The sequence below is a fragment of the Dysidea avara genome, chromosome 2 (assembly GCF_963678975.1).
Source record: "Dysidea avara chromosome 2, odDysAvar1.4, whole genome shotgun sequence".
In the NCBI taxonomy this organism is placed as follows: domain Eukaryota; kingdom Metazoa; phylum Porifera; class Demospongiae; order Dictyoceratida; family Dysideidae; genus Dysidea; species Dysidea avara.
This window is the reverse complement of record NC_089273.1, coordinates 14,528,726-14,552,053: the sequence shown is the minus strand read 5'-3', so window position 1 is coordinate 14,552,053 and position 23,328 is coordinate 14,528,726. Positions and strand designations below refer to the sequence as shown.

Sequence of the window (23,328 nt, the reverse complement as noted above, 5' to 3'; positions counted from 1 at the left end):
CAGCCTGAGCACTTGCATTTTGCCGCAAATATAAAATTCGCGCAATCATATAAACAGTGAAACTTTGTTAATAGAGCCACCTATGGGACCCATGATAAGTGGCTCTATTACTGAGGTGGTCCTATTACCAAAAGCGTCATTAATGTGGCCATCAAACAAAGTGGCCTTATTATCGAGATTTTAAAAAGAAATCTATTAAGAAGTTTCAACAAAACCAGCGACTGCCTAGCTGTAACAGCAATATTTACAATCGATCTAGACACACTATGTAGAGTTTAATTATCACAGAAATGTAGGAATACACTGCCAGCATTACCTGAGGACATAATGGTTAGAAAAGTATACTGCCAAGAAAAGTGCAGCTATCAGTAGTAAAAATATGCACTTATAAGCAGTAATTATACCTTGACTGTCTCCTCATTTGTCCTCTTTATTGAGAGGACATTGTATTAGTTTTATCAGTTTGGTCCTGTAGTATGTGGCCACTGGCCTTAATAATGAGGTGGCCCTATTAACGAAATTTGACTACATGTAATTATAAAGGAAAATATGTTAGACTTGCTGGATCTGGCCACTATAATGAGGTGGCCACTAAGTGAGGTTTCACTGTAATTATTTGTAAACATATTCAGCACTGTACTGTACTATTATAGTTTCTCTAGCAGTTTAGCATAGCTAGAAAGGCCATAATTCCCACAATTAAAAGCGGCTGCTACCTTATTGACCTAAACATTGCCTTCCTCCACCTCCAAGTATCTTAGTCACCCTCTCCAAATATCTCTTAATTTTCATGATACACAATGTTCCTGGAACTCACCACAACTCATTAATAGCTTACAGTAACTTAATGACCAATTGTGACCTGGTCTGAAAAAAGAGGTCTTATAGCCCTTTTAATTGCATGTACTTGAGTCGACAACCTGTAACTTAATTGAATTGTGAATGTGGTATCACCCTGAAATTTAGTCCCCTAACATAGCACTGCATGGCTTTGTGTAATATGAAGGTGATAGGTTGAAAACATGAGGAGTTATGATTAGTCAAACTTGACAATTTGGAAAGGTTATAAGACCCCTTTTCGGAGACCGGGTCACAAATAGTATGCCTAGATCAATTATCAGTAGTCATTTATAGCTTATAGCCAGACCCTTATCTGGAGGCCTTCCCTCTGGAATGGTTAAGGGGAGTATATTATAGTATGACAGCGAGAAACGGGTAGTTGTACACAAAAAAGCTTCTTAATAAATACCACAGGTCTCAAAACATGGCCAGAATATAGTTGACTTCACATACTGTAGCCAATACCACTAGCTACTGTAAATCCATACAGATGCATAACATTACTAGTATGCCTTTTCTGTTGTTGAATATCTGTACTCCCATAGACATTATAGACCATATCTGATGCAATCTTATCATGTGTGTTGTTGGACAATGTGTAAATCTTGGTCATCTTCGTTCATAATTATATTATAGCAAGATGATTCACAAAATTTGTAGAGTTTAGTATGTAAATTGCGATGGCTGGCACATCATGTCACAGCTCAAGGACTGGATCTTCTGGCCATGTGATCTTTCAACTATTCTTATTAACACTCTTAACAATGGCTGTGTGCATTGTTAAAAATTATTACCATAAGCATCATCGAAGCCACTTCTTGGCCGCCACTTTTGATTTCACAAATTTTTAACCCAGGTTTTTTAGGCCTGCACTCTTTTTTACAGCTTGGCTATTTTGTGCGGATTCTTATTAACACAACACAAGCATGCATACTGCAAGCATGTAAATGTGGCTTTAGGATACTGTGCGACAAATATCAGAGGTGGATCCAGCTCTGGGGGGGGAGGGGTTTGAGGTTGCAGAAACAGGTCAAGTATACTCAGGAAAATAAATTTGAATTTACAGGTTCAGATTGTGGGATTGAGATATTCTAAGTCGATTAATTTTTAACCATCTGCTACCCTTTACATATAAAATTTACCATTAATATGAAATGGTCACCTTACGTGTCTCATAATCCCCCATATAAATATAATATATATATATATATGTGTCTCATAATACACACACCTAATACAGTGTTCCAGAATCATAGAGACCTCCACACCACATGGCTGGGTAGGAAAATTTTAGGATAATGTATGGGTGCACCTTTCCTTACTAGTAGTGTGGAATATACCAGGATTACAGTTTTAGGTGACAGCAATAACCACCTAATCATGCATCTATGCAGTCTACCACCACTACTCTAGTCATGCCAATCTTTCTGTTGATTTTCTAGGTGTCCAGTAGTAATATAAGAATCAGTGAAAGTGTAATTTTTGTCATTGCAGTTAAGTTGCTGCGTCACCTCTGGCTAGCTACATGTATTATTCATCACTCCCAGGCCTCCTAGGTAATTGCTATTAAGGATCCTTCGAGGGATCCGTACAAGGCCTAGATCCAAAGGATGTGTGGGTATCGAAAGGTGTAGCTTCCATTCTTCTTGTACACTGTAAGCAGCCACACCCTCTTTTACCACGGCGCTAATCGATTAGAACAATAATTATTACGGTATAGTCTAAGCGCCTGCTCAGAGGCAAAGTCGAGAACAAAGGTACAGCGTCCGTCAGCAGCTCGCGGTACAGAAGATGGAGCAAGCATACCTTCTGGCATATCAACGATCTTATAGAAAACTGTTACTTGTTCTACCCATCGATACACTAATCCCACTAATAAAAGACAAGGATTCGTTAACGGCTGTTGTCATTAGGAACGACGCGACTAGACAGGAAAGGTCACGATGTTTACTCGAATTTGTGATGGAGGAGTTAAAGGAAGAAAGAACAGTGAGCTTCGAACAGTTACTGGAAGTGATGGCAGCGCAGGTGGACGCTAGTAACAACGTCGTGTTGGATAGAGTTCTCCAGTCCATCCACATGGACGTCAAAGGTGTGTTATACCATAGATACTACACCTATGGTTATACAGTACCTCATGCGGGCCAACCAGTGCCTGACTCAAGGGGGTACCACATAGACAAGTACTGTAAGTAGATCTGTAAATGTAGTAAAACTCTTGAAGAAAAAAAAATCACCTTGACACCCGCTCATATAAATTGAGTGATCTTTATCGTTGACTGTTGACTTACTATTGATTTTGTGGTCATTACCACTGACCTTGACTTGGTGGTTTGACTGTATCTGTGATTTTCTACAGCAAATGTCTGTGTCATCGTCTTGTCCTTTATTTTCCGAAAGTATTTTGTTTATGCTAAGTATTGTAATGAGGATGTATTCGTTCTCTCACACATGTTGTGTCATGACTGGAGCTCCATTGTGTAAGAAGTTGTTGGTAGATTTAATGATTTATTTTATATCTTGCCTTGTGGCCATCCACATAATAGCCAGTTGCTCATCCATAGTAAAATCAATAGAATACTGAATGATGAGCTTGGTAATGATAATAAGCATATTGGTAAATTTTCATTTCAATATAAATGATGGAGTAGCTATCATTGATCTGTATTTGTGACCAAATATGGGAAAACCATCGATTTATGCACAATAGTAATTTGTAATAAAACGCATTTAAAGGTAATCAAAAGCGAATTAACATTCCAATGGATAAATCCTGGCATTGTCATGTTCGACTGTTCATAAAGAGTTCAATAATCCTTGTTTTGTCTCCACACACAGGAGGCATTCTGAGTTACAGATGTTTGTTTACATTGCGATGACCAAAGATTTTACTGGTGATCTTTCTTCAGTCAATTCTCCTTTAATACTTTTCGAACACATCCTGAGCAAAAACTCCACCTTGGTGGTTTCACTAATTCATGGCGGACACAATGAGCCAAGATTCAGTAATGTACACCGTAGCACCGATAAGTTTATGTAAACATTTGTAGATTATTTTCTCGATGGCTTCTGTACATATTGATTTATTTGCTTGTCTGGCTGCACAGTGCTGTATGCTGAACTTTATGAAGCTGAAACTAAGCCAGTCCACTTCTCTGTCTCTAGACAACAGAGAATCACTTAAAATGAATTTTGAAAAATGTGCAGATGTCAACAGTTTTCTATAATTAGATCACATATACTTTATTGGGAATGTATATTGAACAATAATAGTGAAAAAAGGGTAAATTTTAATAGTTGTTTTATTCTCTATCCTCATGACAATTATATTGTAGCTGAAATATGTAGCTACAAAGCTACAGTATATATAATACATTTATCTTGACTATCATCTTAACTGTCTTTGATGCAGTATATAGCTACAGTTTACCATTTCAGCCTTTCCTCTTCAAACTACATATAGCCCTATCACTGTCTACAAAGCCAAAGCCACTTTCGACTAGTCCTTTGTCCACAATTAGTCAGCTCCCTAGTACACACATTTTGTGTAGTGGTAAGATGTGCCAATTAAATTCTTCTATTTTAGCTATAATGAGTCAGAGGGATCAAGTGTCTCACAATGAAGAAGTAGTACCTAATTTGAAGGAGCAGTTTTTCCAGCAACTTAAAGAAGAAGTGTTGTCTTTCACCTGGCAGCTTCCATGCAGTGTATGTGATGTGTGTGCATGGAGTATGTGTTAGTAGTGTGTGTATTTTGTTGTGTACACGCTAGACACTGATGGAGTCCTACTTGTTGCAACTGTTATAAGCTGAGCAGCTTACTAAATAATATACACACTGTGTGCAGAGCTTATGATAACATCCATCCAGACTGGACAAAATCTGGACACTGGACAAAATCAGGTCAAAATGCATAGATATCTGCAATTTGTCCAGACACATTGTCCCATCAAAGCATAAGAAGGGATCCTAAAGGCTAAGCTGGCATGTCTGTTGATTCTATTAGTAATAACAGTCACTTGGTTGCTAGGAGATAGTATACATTCTTACAGCCCAAGGGAGTGACCACTAATGTACTATTTCCAACCCTCTGGTGTACTGTAAACACATAACAGCTGCATCAGGCATTTGATGTATCAACCATATAAAATATAAGGTTCTTCTGTTGGCATTTGGAAAACAGTGGAAATGGAAAAAGGAAATGGTCAAATTGTCATATAAATGTATCCTAGAGTAAAACTCTCATGTAGTGGCCACCTCTTAAGATCACCTTCTTGCAAAGACCATCTCTGTACAAAGACCACATTGTAATTTGGGTCGAAAGATAGTTAAAGCATACTTAATTGCCTTATTTAAAAAGACCACCTTTTATAGCACCACCTCTGTACAAAGACCACATGTACCTCTTCATAATAGCTAGTTCCAAACATCACTTCACCAAAACAGCTAGGTTAGCTAATAAGGCTTTTGAGCTTATGAGACCTTTGATCAGTATGTTATGGTGTACTACGCTTGCATAGAGTATTTTTGTATGACACGTTCTGGTACAAACTGAGTGATAATGGTATGTATATAGCCAGATGACTTGAGTAAAGTATGGATAAAAGATTTCTTTAGTCATGAAATACATGTTTGGAACTTAATATTTCACTGTAAAGTGGTGGTCTTTGTACAGAGGTGGTCTTATAACAAGGTAGTCTTTAATAAGTGCCACTAAATGAGAGTTTTACTGTATGATATATTTATGTGATGATTTTACCATTCCCAGTATCCATTTCCACTGCTTCTAATTGCTCTCCTTCTGTTATGCTATAGTGGACACAATACTAATGATCTTCCACATGTCCAGTCAGTTTAGACAATTGTCTGGCCAATTCTGATTTGTCAGGACATTGTGGCAGGCCATTTCTTATCATAAGCTCTGCACACTAAGGGAACAGTATAATTATTTTATACAACAAGGTTGCCGGCTTTCATCATTTGTGACCGGATTTGCGAAAAGGGGTCTTCCACACACATCCAATTCTATGAACTCAGGGGAACACAACTCAGTACTAAAGATACATATTTACCTTACACTTCCTCCATCCACTAAGCTATGTTGTTACTCACTACTGACCAAATTGCAAATCAATAGCCATTTCCAATCTGAAGTTACGAGTTGTCAAAGTTGGTAAATTGGATGTGTGTGGAAGACCCCTTTTCACAAATCCGGTCACATTTGATCCCAGTGTTTACCTGGTAGTACAGTACAGTCCATTTATAACTTCAGACATGCGTGACATTTTTGGCGTGGCGCCATGCAACTTTTCCCCATGGCAAAAGCAAAGATTACGTGTGGGACTGGCCATTGCCACACCGTGGCACAAGGCATTACCGCATGTGGAAAAAGAGATTGCCATGCCATGACAATGCAATGCATGGAGTCCTCTAGTTACTACGCTTGGAACCATTGCCACGCATTGCTAATAATAGCCAATGCCCTTCTTAAGTTTAGTCTTTCTAATACTATTTATTAAGTTTGTAAGCATTTGGAAAGTGCATAGCAGCAATACTGAATGATGCGATCGATCGATTGCAAATGGGCGTGTCTGTTATACTGCAATCACGAAGGGCAAACACCAACTAATAGATAAAAGGACGTTTATCGTGCATTATCTATCACTTTATAAGGTGTTCTAAAGCTACAACTACGGTAGCAAGCTAAACTGCAATGGTTCAAAAGTGAGCGTGGCATACAAAAATCCATCGCGAAGAGACAAACATTGATACTTTTATAATTTGAAGTTTACTTAACTTCCAAACCCACAAAACATTCAAAGCTTTGTCCCAGCCCTATAGTACAGCACTGTACATGTAACTAATGTAGAGTTTGTGGTTTACACACACACGTGGTTGATAGTCACACACGGTGTAAGGACAATGCTACAGTAGCAACCAGTGAGGGCTATGCGTGGCACACCACTAGCATGTGCCACGCAGCAAACTTGGCATGGGCCATGCAACAATGTTTCGTGGCAAGCGCTGGCACCACGACGAAAATGCCACGCGCGTGTGTGTGTGAGAAGTTATAAATGGACTGTACTGTAGTAGAAATATGCCAGCCTCAAATGAGGTTGTGATAGGCTCAGAACAAAGCATTATAGAATTTTAATACTATGCAATGCTAGAAGTTAGGTGTTCACTCCACACAAAAAATAGCAGTGTAGGAAATTTGAGAAATAAGCAAACATGTCCCTAGCCAGATGTACTTTACCACATAATGGGTACTGCAGTAGTACACTATTATGTTTTAAATGTATGTGCCTCAAGGACATGTCTAGCTGTAAACTTTATTTTTCATTGCTTAAATAACTATAGATAGTGATTTGTAATTGGCAATTACTGGCTGCACTATTGGAGTATTTTGTCTGATATATGTTTAATGTGAACCACACATCAAACTAACTGTTAATAATTTGACAACAACACAGACGAGGGAGAATGTACCATATATAATTGTTCCTATCTGAATTGTTGTATAAAGTGACCTAATCACATGCATGTGTACGACTATTTCATCTTATTTAGGGGTGGGTGTCTGCCACTCCTCCCTTTCTACTTCATTTTGTTATAGCTACTTGTCAAAAGAATTCATCTCGTGATAGCTGTTTTTACTAATTTCTTTGTAGAGTATTCTCCCATGATACCCCCTAGCTGGATGCATGCTATGGAAAAGCTGGTAAATATAGAATTATAAATAAACGGGAACACGGGAACAGGAATGACCAACTGAAAACGCTTAATACAGGTCATCACATCAATATACAAGTTGGATTTTACAATACAATGCTTCTTCGCTTTCCACTAAAATGCTTGCAATCCTCTAACAGAGCAATCATCTGCTGTCAAGAATGTTTTGTTAACTATCACCAGGGACCTGCTTTGAAAGCCTGTGAATTGATGGAGTATAGTTAGGTAATTAGACTAGCAATCTCATCAACACTGAAAATTAGCTACTCCATGAGCCAAAAACATTTTTTTATGAAAGATTCAATTATTAAATATGAAGAGGTTTTCAAAGTATTCTAGTTTCTAGTTAACTGACAGTACCTATTACAAGCTTGTAAACTGCTTCTGATAAGAGGTTATATGATGGGATATTCAGCAGTCGCTTGTCAGGCTGAAGTGGCTCCCCCATGACTATTTATATTGTCCATATTGTAATCACTTGACACATATTGCAGCTGTTACCATAGATACTAGAATGCATAATGGATTGGAAAAATACAATACATTTTATGGTTACGGGCACGGTACGGTCATGTAATGATATTTACGGAACATGGCAGCATTTTCAATAGGCACAATACATTTTTGTCGAGTTTGCCCAGAGTTTTCTCAAAAACAGATATCTTGTTCACTTCATTCATATTTTATTTGCACTCTCAAAGGTATCAACTTTTCTTTAGTGTAGCATACTGTATATCATTAGACTCGTTTTCAAAAAGTCAGGAAAACTCCCACAACGACTACTGTCATGTAACCATTCTTTCGCTTCGCTTACAGAAAGTAACTGCTGTACAGAACTAAAAATAATTATGTGCATTCATTACGATGTGGCGAAACTGTTCAACACTTCTAGAACTTTGTATGTAATACGCCCTATACACTAAAACCACCACACTAGTTTTTAAGCACAAACTTTGCGTTCTTTCCTTCACACCTTCTGTTGTACGAAACGGCTAAGCTTCAGTCACAAACCAACAAATAGCTGAATCCTTTAGCAATAATTTAAGACCTGTAATAGTAGTCTCAGTGTTGAGAACAACTGCAGTTTGTACACTTGGTAACGTTGCCATAAATCACGTTACCGTACCGAGCCCGTAACCGTAAATGTATTGTATTTCCAATCCATTATGTATTCTAGTATCTATGCTGTTACATACCCCATGATGGCCCATCATGTGACTTTTATCCTGTGACTTCTTAATCTCAAAACTTGTAATGTGCGATTTAGATGGGTGTAACTAATCACTGGACTGGACTACTAGACTGGCATATTTTTGGTTTTTTAAACATTCTGAGGTTGGTTTTATTGAGTCTTGCTAACCAAGGGCCTACAGAAAACTTGCAATCTGCTACTAAAATGATGAGTGTGCAGAGTGGAGTAAGCAAAAATTGACTTCTAGTGATTTCACTACTTATTGTGTTCCTCTACAGTACATATACCAATACTCCTTATCAGTATACTGCAGGGAATGTGCTAGTTGTGGTTAACCAACGACAACGTCTTGAAGATAGTGGCAAGCTTGTACAATGCCAATATATTTAGTCACATATTATAGCACGCCAACCAGCACATGTAAGAACTAATCATGACAGCAGAAAAAACCCTACAGTTGTGCAATGAGTTTGTATATTGCATGTAGGAATGAATTTAGCTACAATAGGAAGGATAGGTTGTGTCCCAGGGGTCTGAGCTATTTAGTTCAAGGATACAGTGTGTCATAGGTAGCATAAATATAGTACAGTGATTTTGGTTAGCTATTATTATATATTACAATCTCCAAAACACAATACTAAGAAGTGTATAAATTAGTGTTGCACCGATATGCATTTTTTCCATTTGCCGATACCGATTATTTGCCTATTCCTGTAACCGATATGCCGATATTTACCGATATTCTTCAATTCTTCAGAACAGAGGAGGAGCAGAAAATCACCTTATGTTTATGTGTATAAACTGCATTTGTTATGATAATGTAATCAATGTAATTAATTGCGTGGGAGGCCGACTTTTACAATGTTTTATACAGTTTTGCTACTATCTCCTTTCATGGAAAAGGAAGCCAAGTAGTTATAAAACAGCTAAGCCAGCTTATCAAACAGTGTTTTTAGACCCTTTGTGAAGAGTGATCAACTAATTGCGTGGGCGGCCAATAAATATACACAGCCTACTATAGCCTTGCAACCATACTTGTGCAAACAAACAAGCCAAAACAGTTACAGCAAACCACTTACTGCTATATTCACCACCTTCTTTACTTTCACCTGTTCATTGCCGTCAATTTAACGATTGATTGTGGGTTTCGGTTAATCGGCAAATTATTTCCGCTTCGTAGCCGATACCGATACTTGTAAAATTAGCCAATATCGGTTGTTACTGATAATTCAACCGATTATCGGTGCAACACTAGTATAAATGCTGTAGAACATAAGAAGTAGTGAGAAGTCAGTTTTTGCTTACTCCACTCCTCACACTCATCATTAAGCGGACTGCAAGTTTTCTGAAGGTCCTTAGCTAGCAAGACTCAATAAAACCAACCTCAGAATGTGTAAAAACCAAAAATATGTCAGTCAAGTAGTCCAGTCCAGTGATTAGTTACACCCGATTTAGATTGTTTTTCACATATAATAAATGACTTTCAAATTTGTAAGTGCTTGAAATTGACAAAGACTTGTATATCTGCATGCTGTACCAAGCAATTGCTTCATAATATTTTTAATGTGTTGAGCTTTTGGTTAGAGTTGCAATGATACAGTATATAGGACATATTGATATATTGCCTCTGGTGTATCACACATTACAGTGATATATTGTGTGATACAAAGTGAAGTCTAAGTAATGGTCTATGTTGTTTTTTAATGTTGCTTTTTTGTTTTTAAGAGAAATAAGTGAGCTATTTTTTCTTTGAGAAGCATTACATACTACTCAGTTTAACCACAATGTACAATAATTTGATTGTCAGCCATGTTAACAAGCCACAATGTGTCAATATATCATGATACACAATATATCACAATACGTGATAATTTTATATCGATACGGTTTGACTTTGCATCGATACAGCAATATTGTCTTAAAACGATATGCGATACAGTATATCGATATATTGTTGCATCTCTAACTTAGGTTGTTGTTGTATTGCTAGAGTACATATACCACTAAATTTAAATATTGAGATACTTACAGGAGTAAGAAATGGTAGGAAACAATGAGCTAGCTAGCCAAGACGGCTCAGTTTTGAGACCAGTGGAGGCTGGATCCAGAACCAGAATGAAAAGAATCATCTCACATGAAAATATACAGGGCTCCAGAATCATGAGTGCAGACAGTAAATCTAGTAGTCTTGGGATTTAGTTTTTCAGGTTGTTGTTTTTTCAGGTAAATAGATTTCTAGGAAAACGGGATGGGAACAGGAAGTGGAAATACAGGAAGAATGACCAAGGGAAAATGCCTGATGAAGGTTATCATGCCAATAATAAAGGTTGGATTTTACAGCACAATGCTTCTTGGCAGCATGTTGGATTCTTCTGCTAAAATGATTGAAACACTCTAATAGAGCAGTCACCTACAGTAAAATACTCAAGGGGTAGCTAACGTCTTGGGACTCTCGTACACCTATCTGAGAAATCCAATTATAAATACATGAAATATTGATTGAAATATACAGAAATACTTAAATATTGGGACTCTAGTACACCGTGTTGGGTTTTTGCGTGGGCGCTGGCTACCCCTTGAAAATACTGTAATAGAGTAGTCAAGAATGTTTTGTTACTGAGCTATCCTGCATTGAAAGCCTGGAGCATAGATTGGTTATATGGACTAGCTATGTCACCAAACTGTATACCTTAAAATCCAGAAAGATTTTAGCCATTTGGACATAAAGAGGTTTACAAAGCAGTCTAATAAACTGACAAGCAGAAAGTTGTACCTGAAACCTAGTCAATATAACTTGCCAAGCATAGCAAGTACACAAGAGATGCATCAATCTATTACCTTTCAGGCCACTTGTACATAGCTGCTTGTAGAGTTTCCCACCTTAAAAAATTTAATAATCTGAGTGAAGTAGTATTATGAGTGCTCACAAAGGGGCCGTGTTGAGGTGGGCTAGAGATAGACTTCAAAATGGAAGCAGACCATGACTACATGAGATTGCAGAGCTGTGCTGGCTTCTGGTATACAGCAAAATTAAAAGTGAAAATATTTGGCCAGCCATATCAGGCCATCCACCAAAACTCACTGATTCTTGCCAAACCAGGCTGTATAAGGTCAGAAACCTCCATTGGGGCTTGCCACACCACCCAGAAAAGACAACTGTTAAAACCAGCCTGAGTAGTGTAGCTATCCACTAGTGGTGTTAATTTAATTTTGCCTAGTGTGCAATTTGGATCAGTTTCATCACATATATTACAATGCAACACTTGACGATTGCATCATTCACAGAGTAAAAAAGCTGGCTCCCTACATGTGGTAGATCCCTATAGTAGAGAGTTGATTTATCAAAAATGTAGAAAAATTAATGTTACACTACTGATTTTAGTAAACAACTTTGGCAGTAAAAAACTTTGACAAATTTGGCGAATAGCATCACAATCACAAAAGTTTTATCCATCAATTATTTTTAGCAATCACATGAGCAGATTAGCAGATTATGTTGAAAGTATGGGTATCAAAGTATCGTGGGTATTTCCAAGCTTTCCCTTTGATTGTCGCGGGGTTCATTGTCCCACAAAAGTTCACGAAAATCCAAGAATCACCGGCTCTCGACATTACAAGAACCAGCAAGCAATGCTTACACTTGTACGGTAGCTACCACTCAAACGCAACGTTGTTATGCGAAAGTGCAAGCAATTAAAAGATTTGCCAATTACCAGGTGTGGCAGGCGTAGTTAAGATGCGAGGGATATAGACTCGCGATCAAAATGGCTGCCAACAATTTAATTGGTGGGTTGTTTAATCACTTGCACTCACACGAAGTTGCATGAGTGGTACAGTACGTGGTAGCTATGTTCTATCACAAATCATAAAAAAAATTAAGGTGAAGACCCATTCGCCAAAGTTTTGTTTTTTGCCAATTTTGCAATAGTGGGTTTTCACCAAACTGTTTTACTGCCAAAGTTTTTTACTGTACGGTAATTGATTTTCTTTTTCACACAAATTTGCTGCTGCATGTAATTGTTTCTTTTTTCTTAGGACGTCTATCCTGATCAAGCCATCTTTAACTACTTAACACGAGGAGAGGCTAACAGGTTACTGCACGTTTCATTTGTTCTGTTATTCATTTTCTTGTTGCGTCTCTATAGTAGGCTAAGTGAAAAACAATATGATGGGATGTACTTGATCAGAAATAGCTTTGATTCACAACATAAGGTAGATATAACATTGTGTTGTATGGAAACTCTAGTGACTTTTCTGGACTGTAGATATTGTCAGTATGGATTGGTGGAAGAAGTGGAAGAGTTCAACATTTCAAAATCTTTTATGATCAAGTAAGTGACACTTGTCAGTTGTACAGTGGAACCTCTGCCACAAAAAAAGTTGTGGTCTTTTAAGAGGCAACAATGTTACAAATTCGAAGCCAAAATTTCGTGGACATCTTTCCTTTAAAGTCCTTAATTAATTCAGAATATCTTCAAAGAGAGGTTTCACTTTGTGACATTTTTACCTACAGTACGTACTTTACTGGTGACTTTCTGTGTAGGTGAAACAGCACTATTCACTCACAACTGACAATTCATTCACCAGTATTCCTACCCTACTGACACACTATCGTTCCAATAATCTCCCCAGATCATTGTCTCAACTAACTGTACCATATAGCTAATAGCAGTAGATGTTCCAAGTAACATTTTGTAATTTTTGTATGATATATTATCACAGCAACAACTGTGCTTGCATTCTTTAATACAATTATATGATATATGTATTATATCTATTGGAAACAGGTAATTTATTTTGTGAAGCACTATGTAAAGGGGCAATTAACAGTTGCCCCTAACATACATATGGGAATTTAAAATAGTACGGTAGCTACAGTTGATAGTGACTATATCTCAAAAGCTCAGTATAATGCTAAGATAGGAGAACTCAGTTGCTTTTAACATAGACACTTACAAATAATGTAGTCAGTTCAGGTTGGTAAGAGCAATGTTTGATTTCTCCAATCGGTTGTATATAATACAATCACTGGACTGGATGGACTATTGGACTCTGGTTCTCTTATAGTACATATTTGGGTAGCTGTTGCTACATTGAATGTGTGAAATGTGAAGTTGTACTTGGTCTTCTTAGGATTGTGTGCAACTTGCATAAAAACACTCTCTATAGACATAATCTCCATTGTATGACTACCATTACTACATTACCATGAAGTACAAATGATGATCTTGTCTTGAAAATTGATACTGTAATGACAAGGGATCATGCAGGAGTCTACTAGTCTCAGGGTTACCAAGTTACTAAGAAAGCAATAAAATAACTGGAACCCTGGCAAGACAAAAAGAAAAATTGTGACCAGGCCTGCGAAAACAGGGCATGTGGGCACAAACTGCATTCCGTCACATAACAGGTCATATCTCAATACAAGAATAAAATCTTTGCATTCTGTAATTTGTACAATGAAGCCAGTTAATCATTTGTTTGTGCAGGGCTGAAAATTTTGTGGCCATAGTTTAATGGAGTAAAAAGTTATGAGTAGTGAAAGTGTAAAAAAAAAAGAGCAAATTTTGTGTTCCCACATGCCCTATTTTCGCAGGCCCGGTCACAATTAAATTGCAGCTACAGTCATATATAAAACTAAATAATTATATCAACAGATCCACTATAAATTATACATCCCATGATGCTGAAACCTGTGCCGAGAGTTAAATATCCTGTGCAACCAGGAGATGGCAACACAAGCTGCAACTGCCTGCTGAAGTATGTAGCATATTGTAACCTTTGGTAGATGGCATACTGGCCTAGGCAGCCAACTTCAGTTGTCATAAGATCCTGCACATTGAAGGTCTAGTAGTAATCCGGTTCCTTACAGCCAAAAGGTGATGCTGAGTATTAGTAACCACAGGGAGTTCTAATAGCATGATGGAATCTGTGAAAAAGTAGTACAAGATCAGGTCTACTTAGCTAGAGTAGATGTAATAATATAAAGTGGAATAGTCCTGGGTGACTAACACTTGCCTGATAGCCAGGAAGATCAGCATAAAGCTTAACACAGTGGTAACTGGTAAATCCTTTTTAAAGTTCTGAACAACAACCCGCAAAACAGAGTCGTGATACCAAGTGTATCTCCCTTGATCAAGGGCACAACCAGCTGCAGTTAAAACATGGTTGTAGGCTGAATAAAGTATAACAAAGGGTACATACTTACATAACTAATATAACGATTATATTCCAGCGAGTCATGATCAGATTCTGTAGTGTTGGTAAGGTGTCACAGCCGGCTTGCAATAAGAAAGAAAGTTGCTTTTCAGGTAAAGCATAGCTATGTATACATCAGTTTTTTCCACAGACCAATCTAGGGGATACTCCATCAAGCATGGGCCAGGAGATGGCAAATGGAATTTAACCCAGCTAAATGTGTACATCTTACAATTTCAAATAAACATCATATTATTGAACATAACTATTACTTATTTGATCACCTAATTCAAAAGGTCTCCAAGGCAAAATATCTAGGAATAACATTTGATGAACATCTTACTTGGAAAAATCATATTCATAACATCTGTCATAAGGCCAATTCAGCCTTAGCTTTTCTGAGGAGGAACATCAATCATTGTCCAATTTCTGTAAGATCTCATTGCTATAAGTCCTTTGTCAGACCCATACTAGAATATGCTTCACCTATATGGGCCCCTCACCTTCAATCTGATATTTGTGCCATAGAAAAGATTCAACGTAGTGCTGCAAGGTATACAATGAACAATTACTCCTGGAGAAGTAGTGTTACAAACATGCTCATGCACATCACTTAATTGGCCCTCTCTAGAATCACAACGTACATTTTGCAAACTAGTCATGTTTTATAAGATAATCAATTGTCAAATGGAAGTTCCATCTATCTCATTAACATCAATGTCATCAGTTACCAGAGGTCATTCACAACGTTTCAGAATCCCACAAGCAAGAATCAACTCGTACTTATTTTCCTTTTTACCATCCACTATTAAATTATGGAACACTTTGTCAGAAGATGTGGTCAATCAGCCATCTATAAACTGTTTTAAGGACGTTTTGTTAAACCATCTTAATTTACTTTGATTTTGTTTTAGTATCTGTGTGTTATACTCCTTGATGGAGTCCTATATACACAGTAATAAATAAACAAATAAATCCAGAAATCTATCCTGTACAGTCAACAACTCAAGAGTAGACTCCAATAGGTCAACATGAGTACACTGAGCTATGTACCATGCATGCATCCTAAATACAAGTTATAGTCAACTTGACTATATATAACTACAAGTTATAGTGCAAGTTAAAGTCTACACCTTTTGTGTGCCTACATCCACTGAATGGGTTTCTTTGTATATGTGGGGGAGTGGTCTAATTACATGAGACTACCTACAACCAGTCCCAAATATCTAGTTGGTAAAAAGAGGAGAACAAACTGAGTCCAGTAGTCTAGTCCACGTGTTGTATACTTGACAACCCTCCGGCAGTACCTAGCTGTACGCGTGTGTGGTCAAATCCGAAGATGGAAAACAACGCTTACCTTCTCGCCTATAAAAGATCTTATCGGAAGCTGTTACTTGTTTTACCCATCGATACGCTAGTTCCACTAATAAAAGACAAAGATTGGTTGACACGTGTTAAAAGCGACGCGACTAGACAGGAAAGGTCACGATGTTTACTCGAGTTTGTGATGGAGGAGTTAAAGGAAGAAAGAACAGCGAGCTTCGAACAGTTACTGGAAGTGATGGCAGCACAGGTGGACGCTAGTAACAACATCGTGTTGGATAGAGTTCTCCAGTCCATCCACATGGACGTCAAAGGTACGTAATACATGTAATAGCTACTATGCTTCGCACCCCATGCATGCTCAATCCGTTAAACATATATATTGTACGAGCTGGGTTGGGGGTACGCAGGAACTTGTGTAGTTAAGTGTGTCCATTGCCAAACACTCAACAGTCATCGATCTCCACAAAAACCAGGGGTCAAATTATTTTGTTTGGGTCGTCAGGGTCTGACCCACTTCATAAAATATTCCTAGCTATTTATTTGATGATTTTTTAAAATGCATTGTAGACGACATATACAATGATTGTACTGCTGGAGCAGCCCAGCTTTAATTGTTAGGAGTTATGAGTTATCTGTAGTCTTACAGCAGGTCAGCTTCTTTCGTACGTCATGCCTTATAGGGAATGTGTGATACTGTCTGTAAGCATACCCTGGAGCCCGTCCTTGGCTCAAGCATATTTGCATGCGAGTGGGCAGTCCATTTCCATTACTTCATTATAAAATTGGCAATTTTTCAAGCCATTATTTGCCTGGCACAATTATAAAAGTTGTATAAAAGCATGCTTAATGTTTGTACCATCCTGCGATAATAGCACAGACGTGACTTTGTGCTTTATAGCACACTGACATGTGAGCTGACACTATTACATGATCACTTTAATACTAAGCCTGCCAGTATGCAAGAATAACTGGAAAATAATGGAAGAATGAAATATTTACGGTGACAATAACCAGATGCGGACAGTGGATGGGAGACAGAGAATTTATTTGGAGTGTGATCTGCTGATATCTGCTATACATATCAATACAGCTAATAAGTATTATGATACAAAGAATAGTCAGTGATTTGCCTATTAGTACAACAGGTATCTCTTTCTTAGAACCTCTCTATTACCTATGCTATAATGTGCAGTGCTATGAGAAGTCTCATACAAATAATTATGTATGTATAAGTACTGCTGTTATCATTAATATTTCTATAGCTGTTACCTTTTAACTATAAAGAACTGCACCACTGGGATAAATAAACAATCTGCTGTACCAGCCATCTCAAAAGCTCATCAAAATGCAAGTCTTTGTTGGAGAATGCATTAAAATGTTTGTGGTAGCTAATTGTCTGGGTAGTGTAATAGACACCATGCCACCATAGGATCCCAGGTAGAGATGTTTGTACACACAGTGGATATAGAATCAGTATTGGCTCTTTATAAATCAGATATCAGTACAACTATATCTTAAATGATTTCATGCATGGCTAGTACCAGTCATAACTAGTCATGATCATGACCGCTAGTATTATATGGAACAGTGTATGGATGGTGATATACGTGATACACAAAAAGCACTGTATTACCCGCTGAACAAAAACCTGACTTGTTTGCATTTTCCTCGAATTTCATTTTATGAGCTTTTGAGGAAAAACCCAATGGGCTGTTAAAGCTTTAGCCTTATCTGTTAAGAGCTTTCAGAGTTATAACAATAGTACAACAAGAAGAGCATAACACTTGTGTCATTCTACAGTGGAACCTCGATTATCCAAACTAATTTGGGGAAAAGGGTGTTCACATAATAGAATAGTCCGTAAAATCAAATATCCATACATATTATATAGAGAGCTTTGTTCAACTACTCTAATACGGCATACACTTGTTGACAAAATACTCTAATTGAGCAGTCAGTTAGGTGTTCGGATAATCGAGGTTCCACTTTATTCACCATGAACAGAGGCATTAAACACTGTTTCTTTACTGAAGCGATTAAAACATGTATTTCAATGGCATTTATCTTAACAAAATTATGCAAGCAAACCAGGCTTTCACTCAGCACGTCACATTTATCAGCAAGGTGTTGAAGTTTGTATATGCATGAAACCACATTCACTTTATAGGAAATGCATTTTGCTGTCTGCAAACTTATGCAAAACCATGCTCATTGATTATAAAACTTGCTACCTATTTGTGTAAGCACACATGTAGTTTCAATGCTGTGTAGTGCTCTTATGTCATTAATTTATTTTACAAGTTAGTTCATTAAACTACTGGTCTTTGATGGATCCACAACACTTTAAATTTCAGCAACCAAAAGTATTAATACTACTGTAAGTGTACACTGGCGACATGTTCTTGAACCAAATTAATCATTTTGATAGTATACTTTTGGGTAGGGGAAGGGTTAAATAAAAGGTATATTATACTCTATACGTGTGATCGAATTTTGGAAAATCACTCTTATTGTTGCACCTGACACAGTTAGAATTTTTGAAACTACATAGATGATGTTAATAGTAGAAAACACTTTCTAAAATTTTCTTGTAATTCATTATTCTATCCTTAGGAATTAAAATTATAATGCTGTGTTTCAGAACTAAATGTTTAATGTGTTGAATGTGTCCATAATTGTGATTTTCCAAAATTTGGTCACATGATTATACACGCATGCTTGTAAAATACTGGAGACTTGAGCCAATTATGCTTTAGAAATAGCCTATTATGCTTTTGAGCAGTGTTAAAAAATCCAGCCTATTTTGTTCAAAATCAAGATTACGCTTGAGGGCTGACTGTTTTATTAGAGTATATCAGCCTTCCTTGACAGCTGTATTGGAGTAAGTGACTGCTCTAATAGAGTATATCGATTTTATTACTCACGAAGTGTGAATAATCAGCCAAGAAACAATAACTTTGCACATTTTCTTGAAAATGAAACGCAGCAAATGTGTTCATGCTTTGCTGTATTTTTGGCACACGCATTGTGCAATTAATAAATTTTTTTGAAAATTGTCCTACTATGTTGGCATATAATGTTTGATGCTTTTGCAAGCCTGTTATGCTCGAAATTATGCCCACATAATTGGTGCAAGCCTAGTTGTCAGGGAAGGATTCAATGTTTGGCTAGGGGGGTTGCACCAGGGTAGTAGGTATTATGGAGCCACCCTGAAGCTAATTATAAAACACCCTATTAGGGATCCTCCGCAGTTGCTGAATATGAAAGCTTGCCTGCTAGAAATATTTCTCAAAATGAAATGCACATGGTCCTTTGTATGCCAATCTTGGTGAATTAGTTTCTCATGGCTATGGAAATCTTGCAGACACTTATAGAAAGCAATATGGTTTATACAAAACTGCTCTGCTTTAGTAATGAAAATACCTTATATCAAAGTATTTGACTGACTGCCATATTAGAGTATCTCAATCTTGTATAAAGTTGTTTATTTATTTTAATTTACTGGACAGACAAGCAGTATCTGATGAGTCCAGCAGAAGCCCAAAGGAAAGAGGCATGTACTCACTGTGTTTACCCCCACCCCTCCCCCTTTTGATTTGCCACTGGCTTTATTCTTAGATGAAACTTGCCATTTCATTTTGTACAAGCAGCCACATTATTATTTGTAACAGAAGTTTAGAAAAATCACTCATAGAGCTGTGCATGAAATAATTAGAACTAATGTTTAGTGTCTTGCTGCTTAGTGTCGAATTCTGTTTTCAAAAGCTTTCTTGTAATTTAACGTATTAAGAATTGATTAAAATCTTAACAAGTGGATTATTATAGGTGTCAATTATGCCCATAATTTAAAGTTCAGTCACATTACAAATATCCGAAATCAATTTCAACCTGCCTTGTGGCCACAACTAGCTTTACTATGTGTATACGTGTTGTGTGGTAAGTTGAACATCCTTTTATAATTATAGCTATAATTAGTCAGAGTGAACAAGTGCCTCGCGATGAAGAGCTAGTACCTAATTTGAAGGAACAGTTTCTTCAGCAACTGAAACAAGAAGTGTCATCTTATACCACACAACTCTCTACTGACCCTGCCGGTGTTATCTGGTCAAGTGGACTGATAAAACAAGCAAGTTTTGTGTAGTCATAGTGTTTGTGATGAGTGTGTGTGTGTGTGTGTTGTGTGTGTGGGTGTGTGTGGGTGTGTGTGTGTGCGTGTGCGTGAGCACATGGTTGCATGCATGCATGTCTATGTGAGGAGAGTGTGTGTATAAGTGCGTACATGCGCGTGTGCTTGTATATCATGTGATTGTGAGTCTGCATGTGTGCTTGTGAGTGCGAGTGTGTACATGGACATGTACATGTGCATGCATATGTAGTGTGTGTGTATGTGTTTGTTTGAGATAGTACACACATACATTTTAGGATTGGATGACCAGGGCCAAATACAACACTGTGGAAGTTTGGTGCTTTTTGAGTAAAGTAGAAGCATTAACTGACCATATGGCAGTATCGATTCATACTGTAGAATACAACTTTTAAATGATTTATCTTGCCTATACTGAAAAGAAAACTTAGCACAATTACATAATCAACACGTCCAGAATTGAAATCTCTATGGGTGCATCCATTTCAGTTACTAGCACATCTTGTTATGAAACATACAATACAGTTTATAGTGAGGTAAAAGTAATTAAGAAAGTTATGGTAACAGGTAAAGTCAACAGTTTATCCCTGACATGGCATGTTGGACATGAGTACATAATTAATTGACCATCTCGACTTATTCACACAAGCATGCGTTTTGAGAATAACCCATGCATGGTGCAAAGAAAAAAATTCGAAAGTTTTTATCAAGCCATTACTAAGAGAAGGAAAACTCAAAGTATACACCGCCTGCTCATGGAGAGTTCAAAAATGTTTGTTTTGTTTTTATTGATATGCGGGTCATGTACATTTGTGTTTCAATGCAGTAAACATAATTACTAAACCGTCTCCATACCCTCATTCATGCCCAAATGCGTAAGTGACTACAAGGCTAATACTATACTTTGGTTGATTTACTAATCCATGGTGAACATTTTAATCCAAATTCCAATGTTGCATGTAGACTAATGCAAACAGAAATTCGGGCTGCTGCAAATGTAAATCATCTACAGTACAGTTGCATACAGATCAGCTGTCTTGCTCCTATAACTGTCTAGTGCTATAGTTTCAAAACTACTCACCACAGAAGGCTGAAACTTTGGTGATTCATTCCTTGACAGCGAAAACAATGTTGAGAAATTTAAAAGATGTGAACTAGTGATGTTTTGCTGAGACGGTCACATATACAGCTCACAGCATCAAGAATGGAACAAATCACGAAGAAACCAGCTGTGGTGGTTACTACAACACGATTCAGTATGTAGTTTGGCCACTGTTTATAGAGAATGTAGTGGTTAAAGCCAGTAACTAAAGAGACCAATTAAGATGCTCCAAGAGCAGCTAATAACTCTTATAGAACAGTCATTGCATTACAGTGATGTAGCATGTGTTTGAATATGAGTCAGTTGCTGCTCAACAATATCTTTAAAATTTATCTTAACACTAGGCATGATACTATGCTGAAGTGCTCAGAACTTTTGCCTGTTACAAATGCTAATAAGAATTTTCTGCTGTATACAATATGTGACCGGGCCTGCGAAAACAGGGCATGTGGGCACAAACTACATCCTGTCACACTACAGGTCATATCTCAGTACTGGAACAGAATATTTGTATTCTGTAACTTGCATCATACAGCCAATTAAAATCTTACTAGATGCGCAAAATTGCATTGCCATAGCATAATGGTACAAAAAGTTATGAGTAATGAAAGTTTGAAAAAGTAGGCAAAAATCATGTGCCCACATGCCCTATTTTCGCAGGCCCAGTCACATATCTTGAAGCAAAACTGCTGGCTGCCTACACCCCTAGAGAGTTGATTTTTAGTCAATTTTTTTACACTACTGACTTGTAATTTATACAAATTTGCTATTATGGTTGTTAACGTTTTTAGGACGTCTATCCTGATCGAGCCATTTTTGACCACTTAACACGAGCAGAAGCTATCAGGTGACTTGCATACATTTGTTTTGTTGACAATTCTTGTTGTGTCTGTATAGCATGCTAAGTGAAAAACAATACGATGGGATGTATTTGATCAGAAATAGTCCCATCCCTGATGCAGAAAAGGTAGACACAATTGGCATTGTATAGGAACTCTTACACTAATGACTTTTCTGGTTAGATATTGTCAGTATGGACTGGTGGAAGAAGTGGAAGAGCTCGACATTACAAAATCTTTTATGATCAAGTAAGACCAATGAAACTGTCAGTTGTACAGTGAAACCTCAACACTTTGGTACTAAACACGTTTGCTGTTTTTGTAGCAATAAAAAAGTTATTTTGTCTAAAGTGGCAAACAACTGAATAGATGGAAAAATTTGTGGACAGTTTTTGATCTTTGAGGTTTCACTTTTTAAAACTTAATTCTTAATTTACTCCTTTGTAGTCGATGCAGCACTATTCACTCGCAGTTGGCAATTCATTCACCAGTATTCCTACCCTGCTGACACACTATTATTCCAATAGTCTTCCCAGGTTAGATGTATCACTAACTGTACCATATGGAACAATAGTAACTGTACTGAGTGACACTTCATAATTTTTGCACTCGTTTTGTAAATACAAGGTATGCATTTGGAAACTGGTAAATAATTGTGAATTTGCAAAGGGATAATTGTATAAATTAATGCTTAGGTACCTAGTTTTGCATTCCTTTATTTCACTGGCATCATAAGAGATCAATTTTGTTGTGCTTAATACATGTAGTATTTGAACTACGTAATTATAAGCAATATATGTATGCAGAGATAATATTATGCAGATAGAAGTTTTGACTATGCTTGAAAATTTACGTACATCAGTAGCAAAGGAGTGGAATGTGTAGTGTTGAGAACAAAAATACAGTCACATTTATACGTTAGGGTCTTAGGTATACAATAAAGTTTTAATACAAA

At 37.2% G+C, this 23,328-nt stretch overlaps 2 protein-coding genes across 3 annotated transcripts in view; both read left to right on the top strand.

Moving 5' to 3' along the window:
• The first annotated feature begins 2,564 nt into the window (after positions 1-2,564).
• The window catches only part of LOC136246675 (uncharacterized), a 31,215-nt gene continuing 10,451 nt past the window's right edge, over positions 2,565-23,328 (top strand). The window contains exons 1-6 of one of the 2 annotated variants that reach the window (XM_066038222.1): positions 2,565-2,932; positions 4,427-4,548; positions 12,800-12,855; positions 12,910-12,976; positions 13,030-13,095; positions 13,308-13,546. In XM_066038222.1, the coding sequence (XP_065894294.1) occupies positions 2,632-2,932; positions 4,427-4,548; positions 12,800-12,855; positions 12,910-12,976; positions 13,030-13,095; positions 13,308-13,430 (735 nt within the window). In that variant the 5' untranslated portion in view covers positions 2,565-2,631 and the 3' untranslated portion in view covers positions 13,431-13,546. Of the gene's footprint in view, positions 2,933-4,426; positions 4,549-12,799; positions 12,856-12,909; positions 12,977-13,029; positions 13,096-13,307; positions 13,547-23,328 lie in introns of those variants that run through there. The other variant, XM_066038223.1, reaches the window with a different exon arrangement.
• On the top strand, positions 16,130-23,033 carry LOC136246674 (uncharacterized). Its single transcript, XM_066038221.1, has 6 exons — positions 16,130-16,599; positions 20,254-20,414; positions 22,326-22,381; positions 22,432-22,501; positions 22,557-22,622; positions 22,821-23,033. The coding sequence occupies exons 1-6, from the start codon at positions 16,302-16,304 to the stop codon at positions 22,971-22,973; spliced, it is 804 nt and encodes a 267-aa protein (XP_065894293.1). The 5' UTR covers positions 16,130-16,301; the 3' UTR covers positions 22,974-23,033.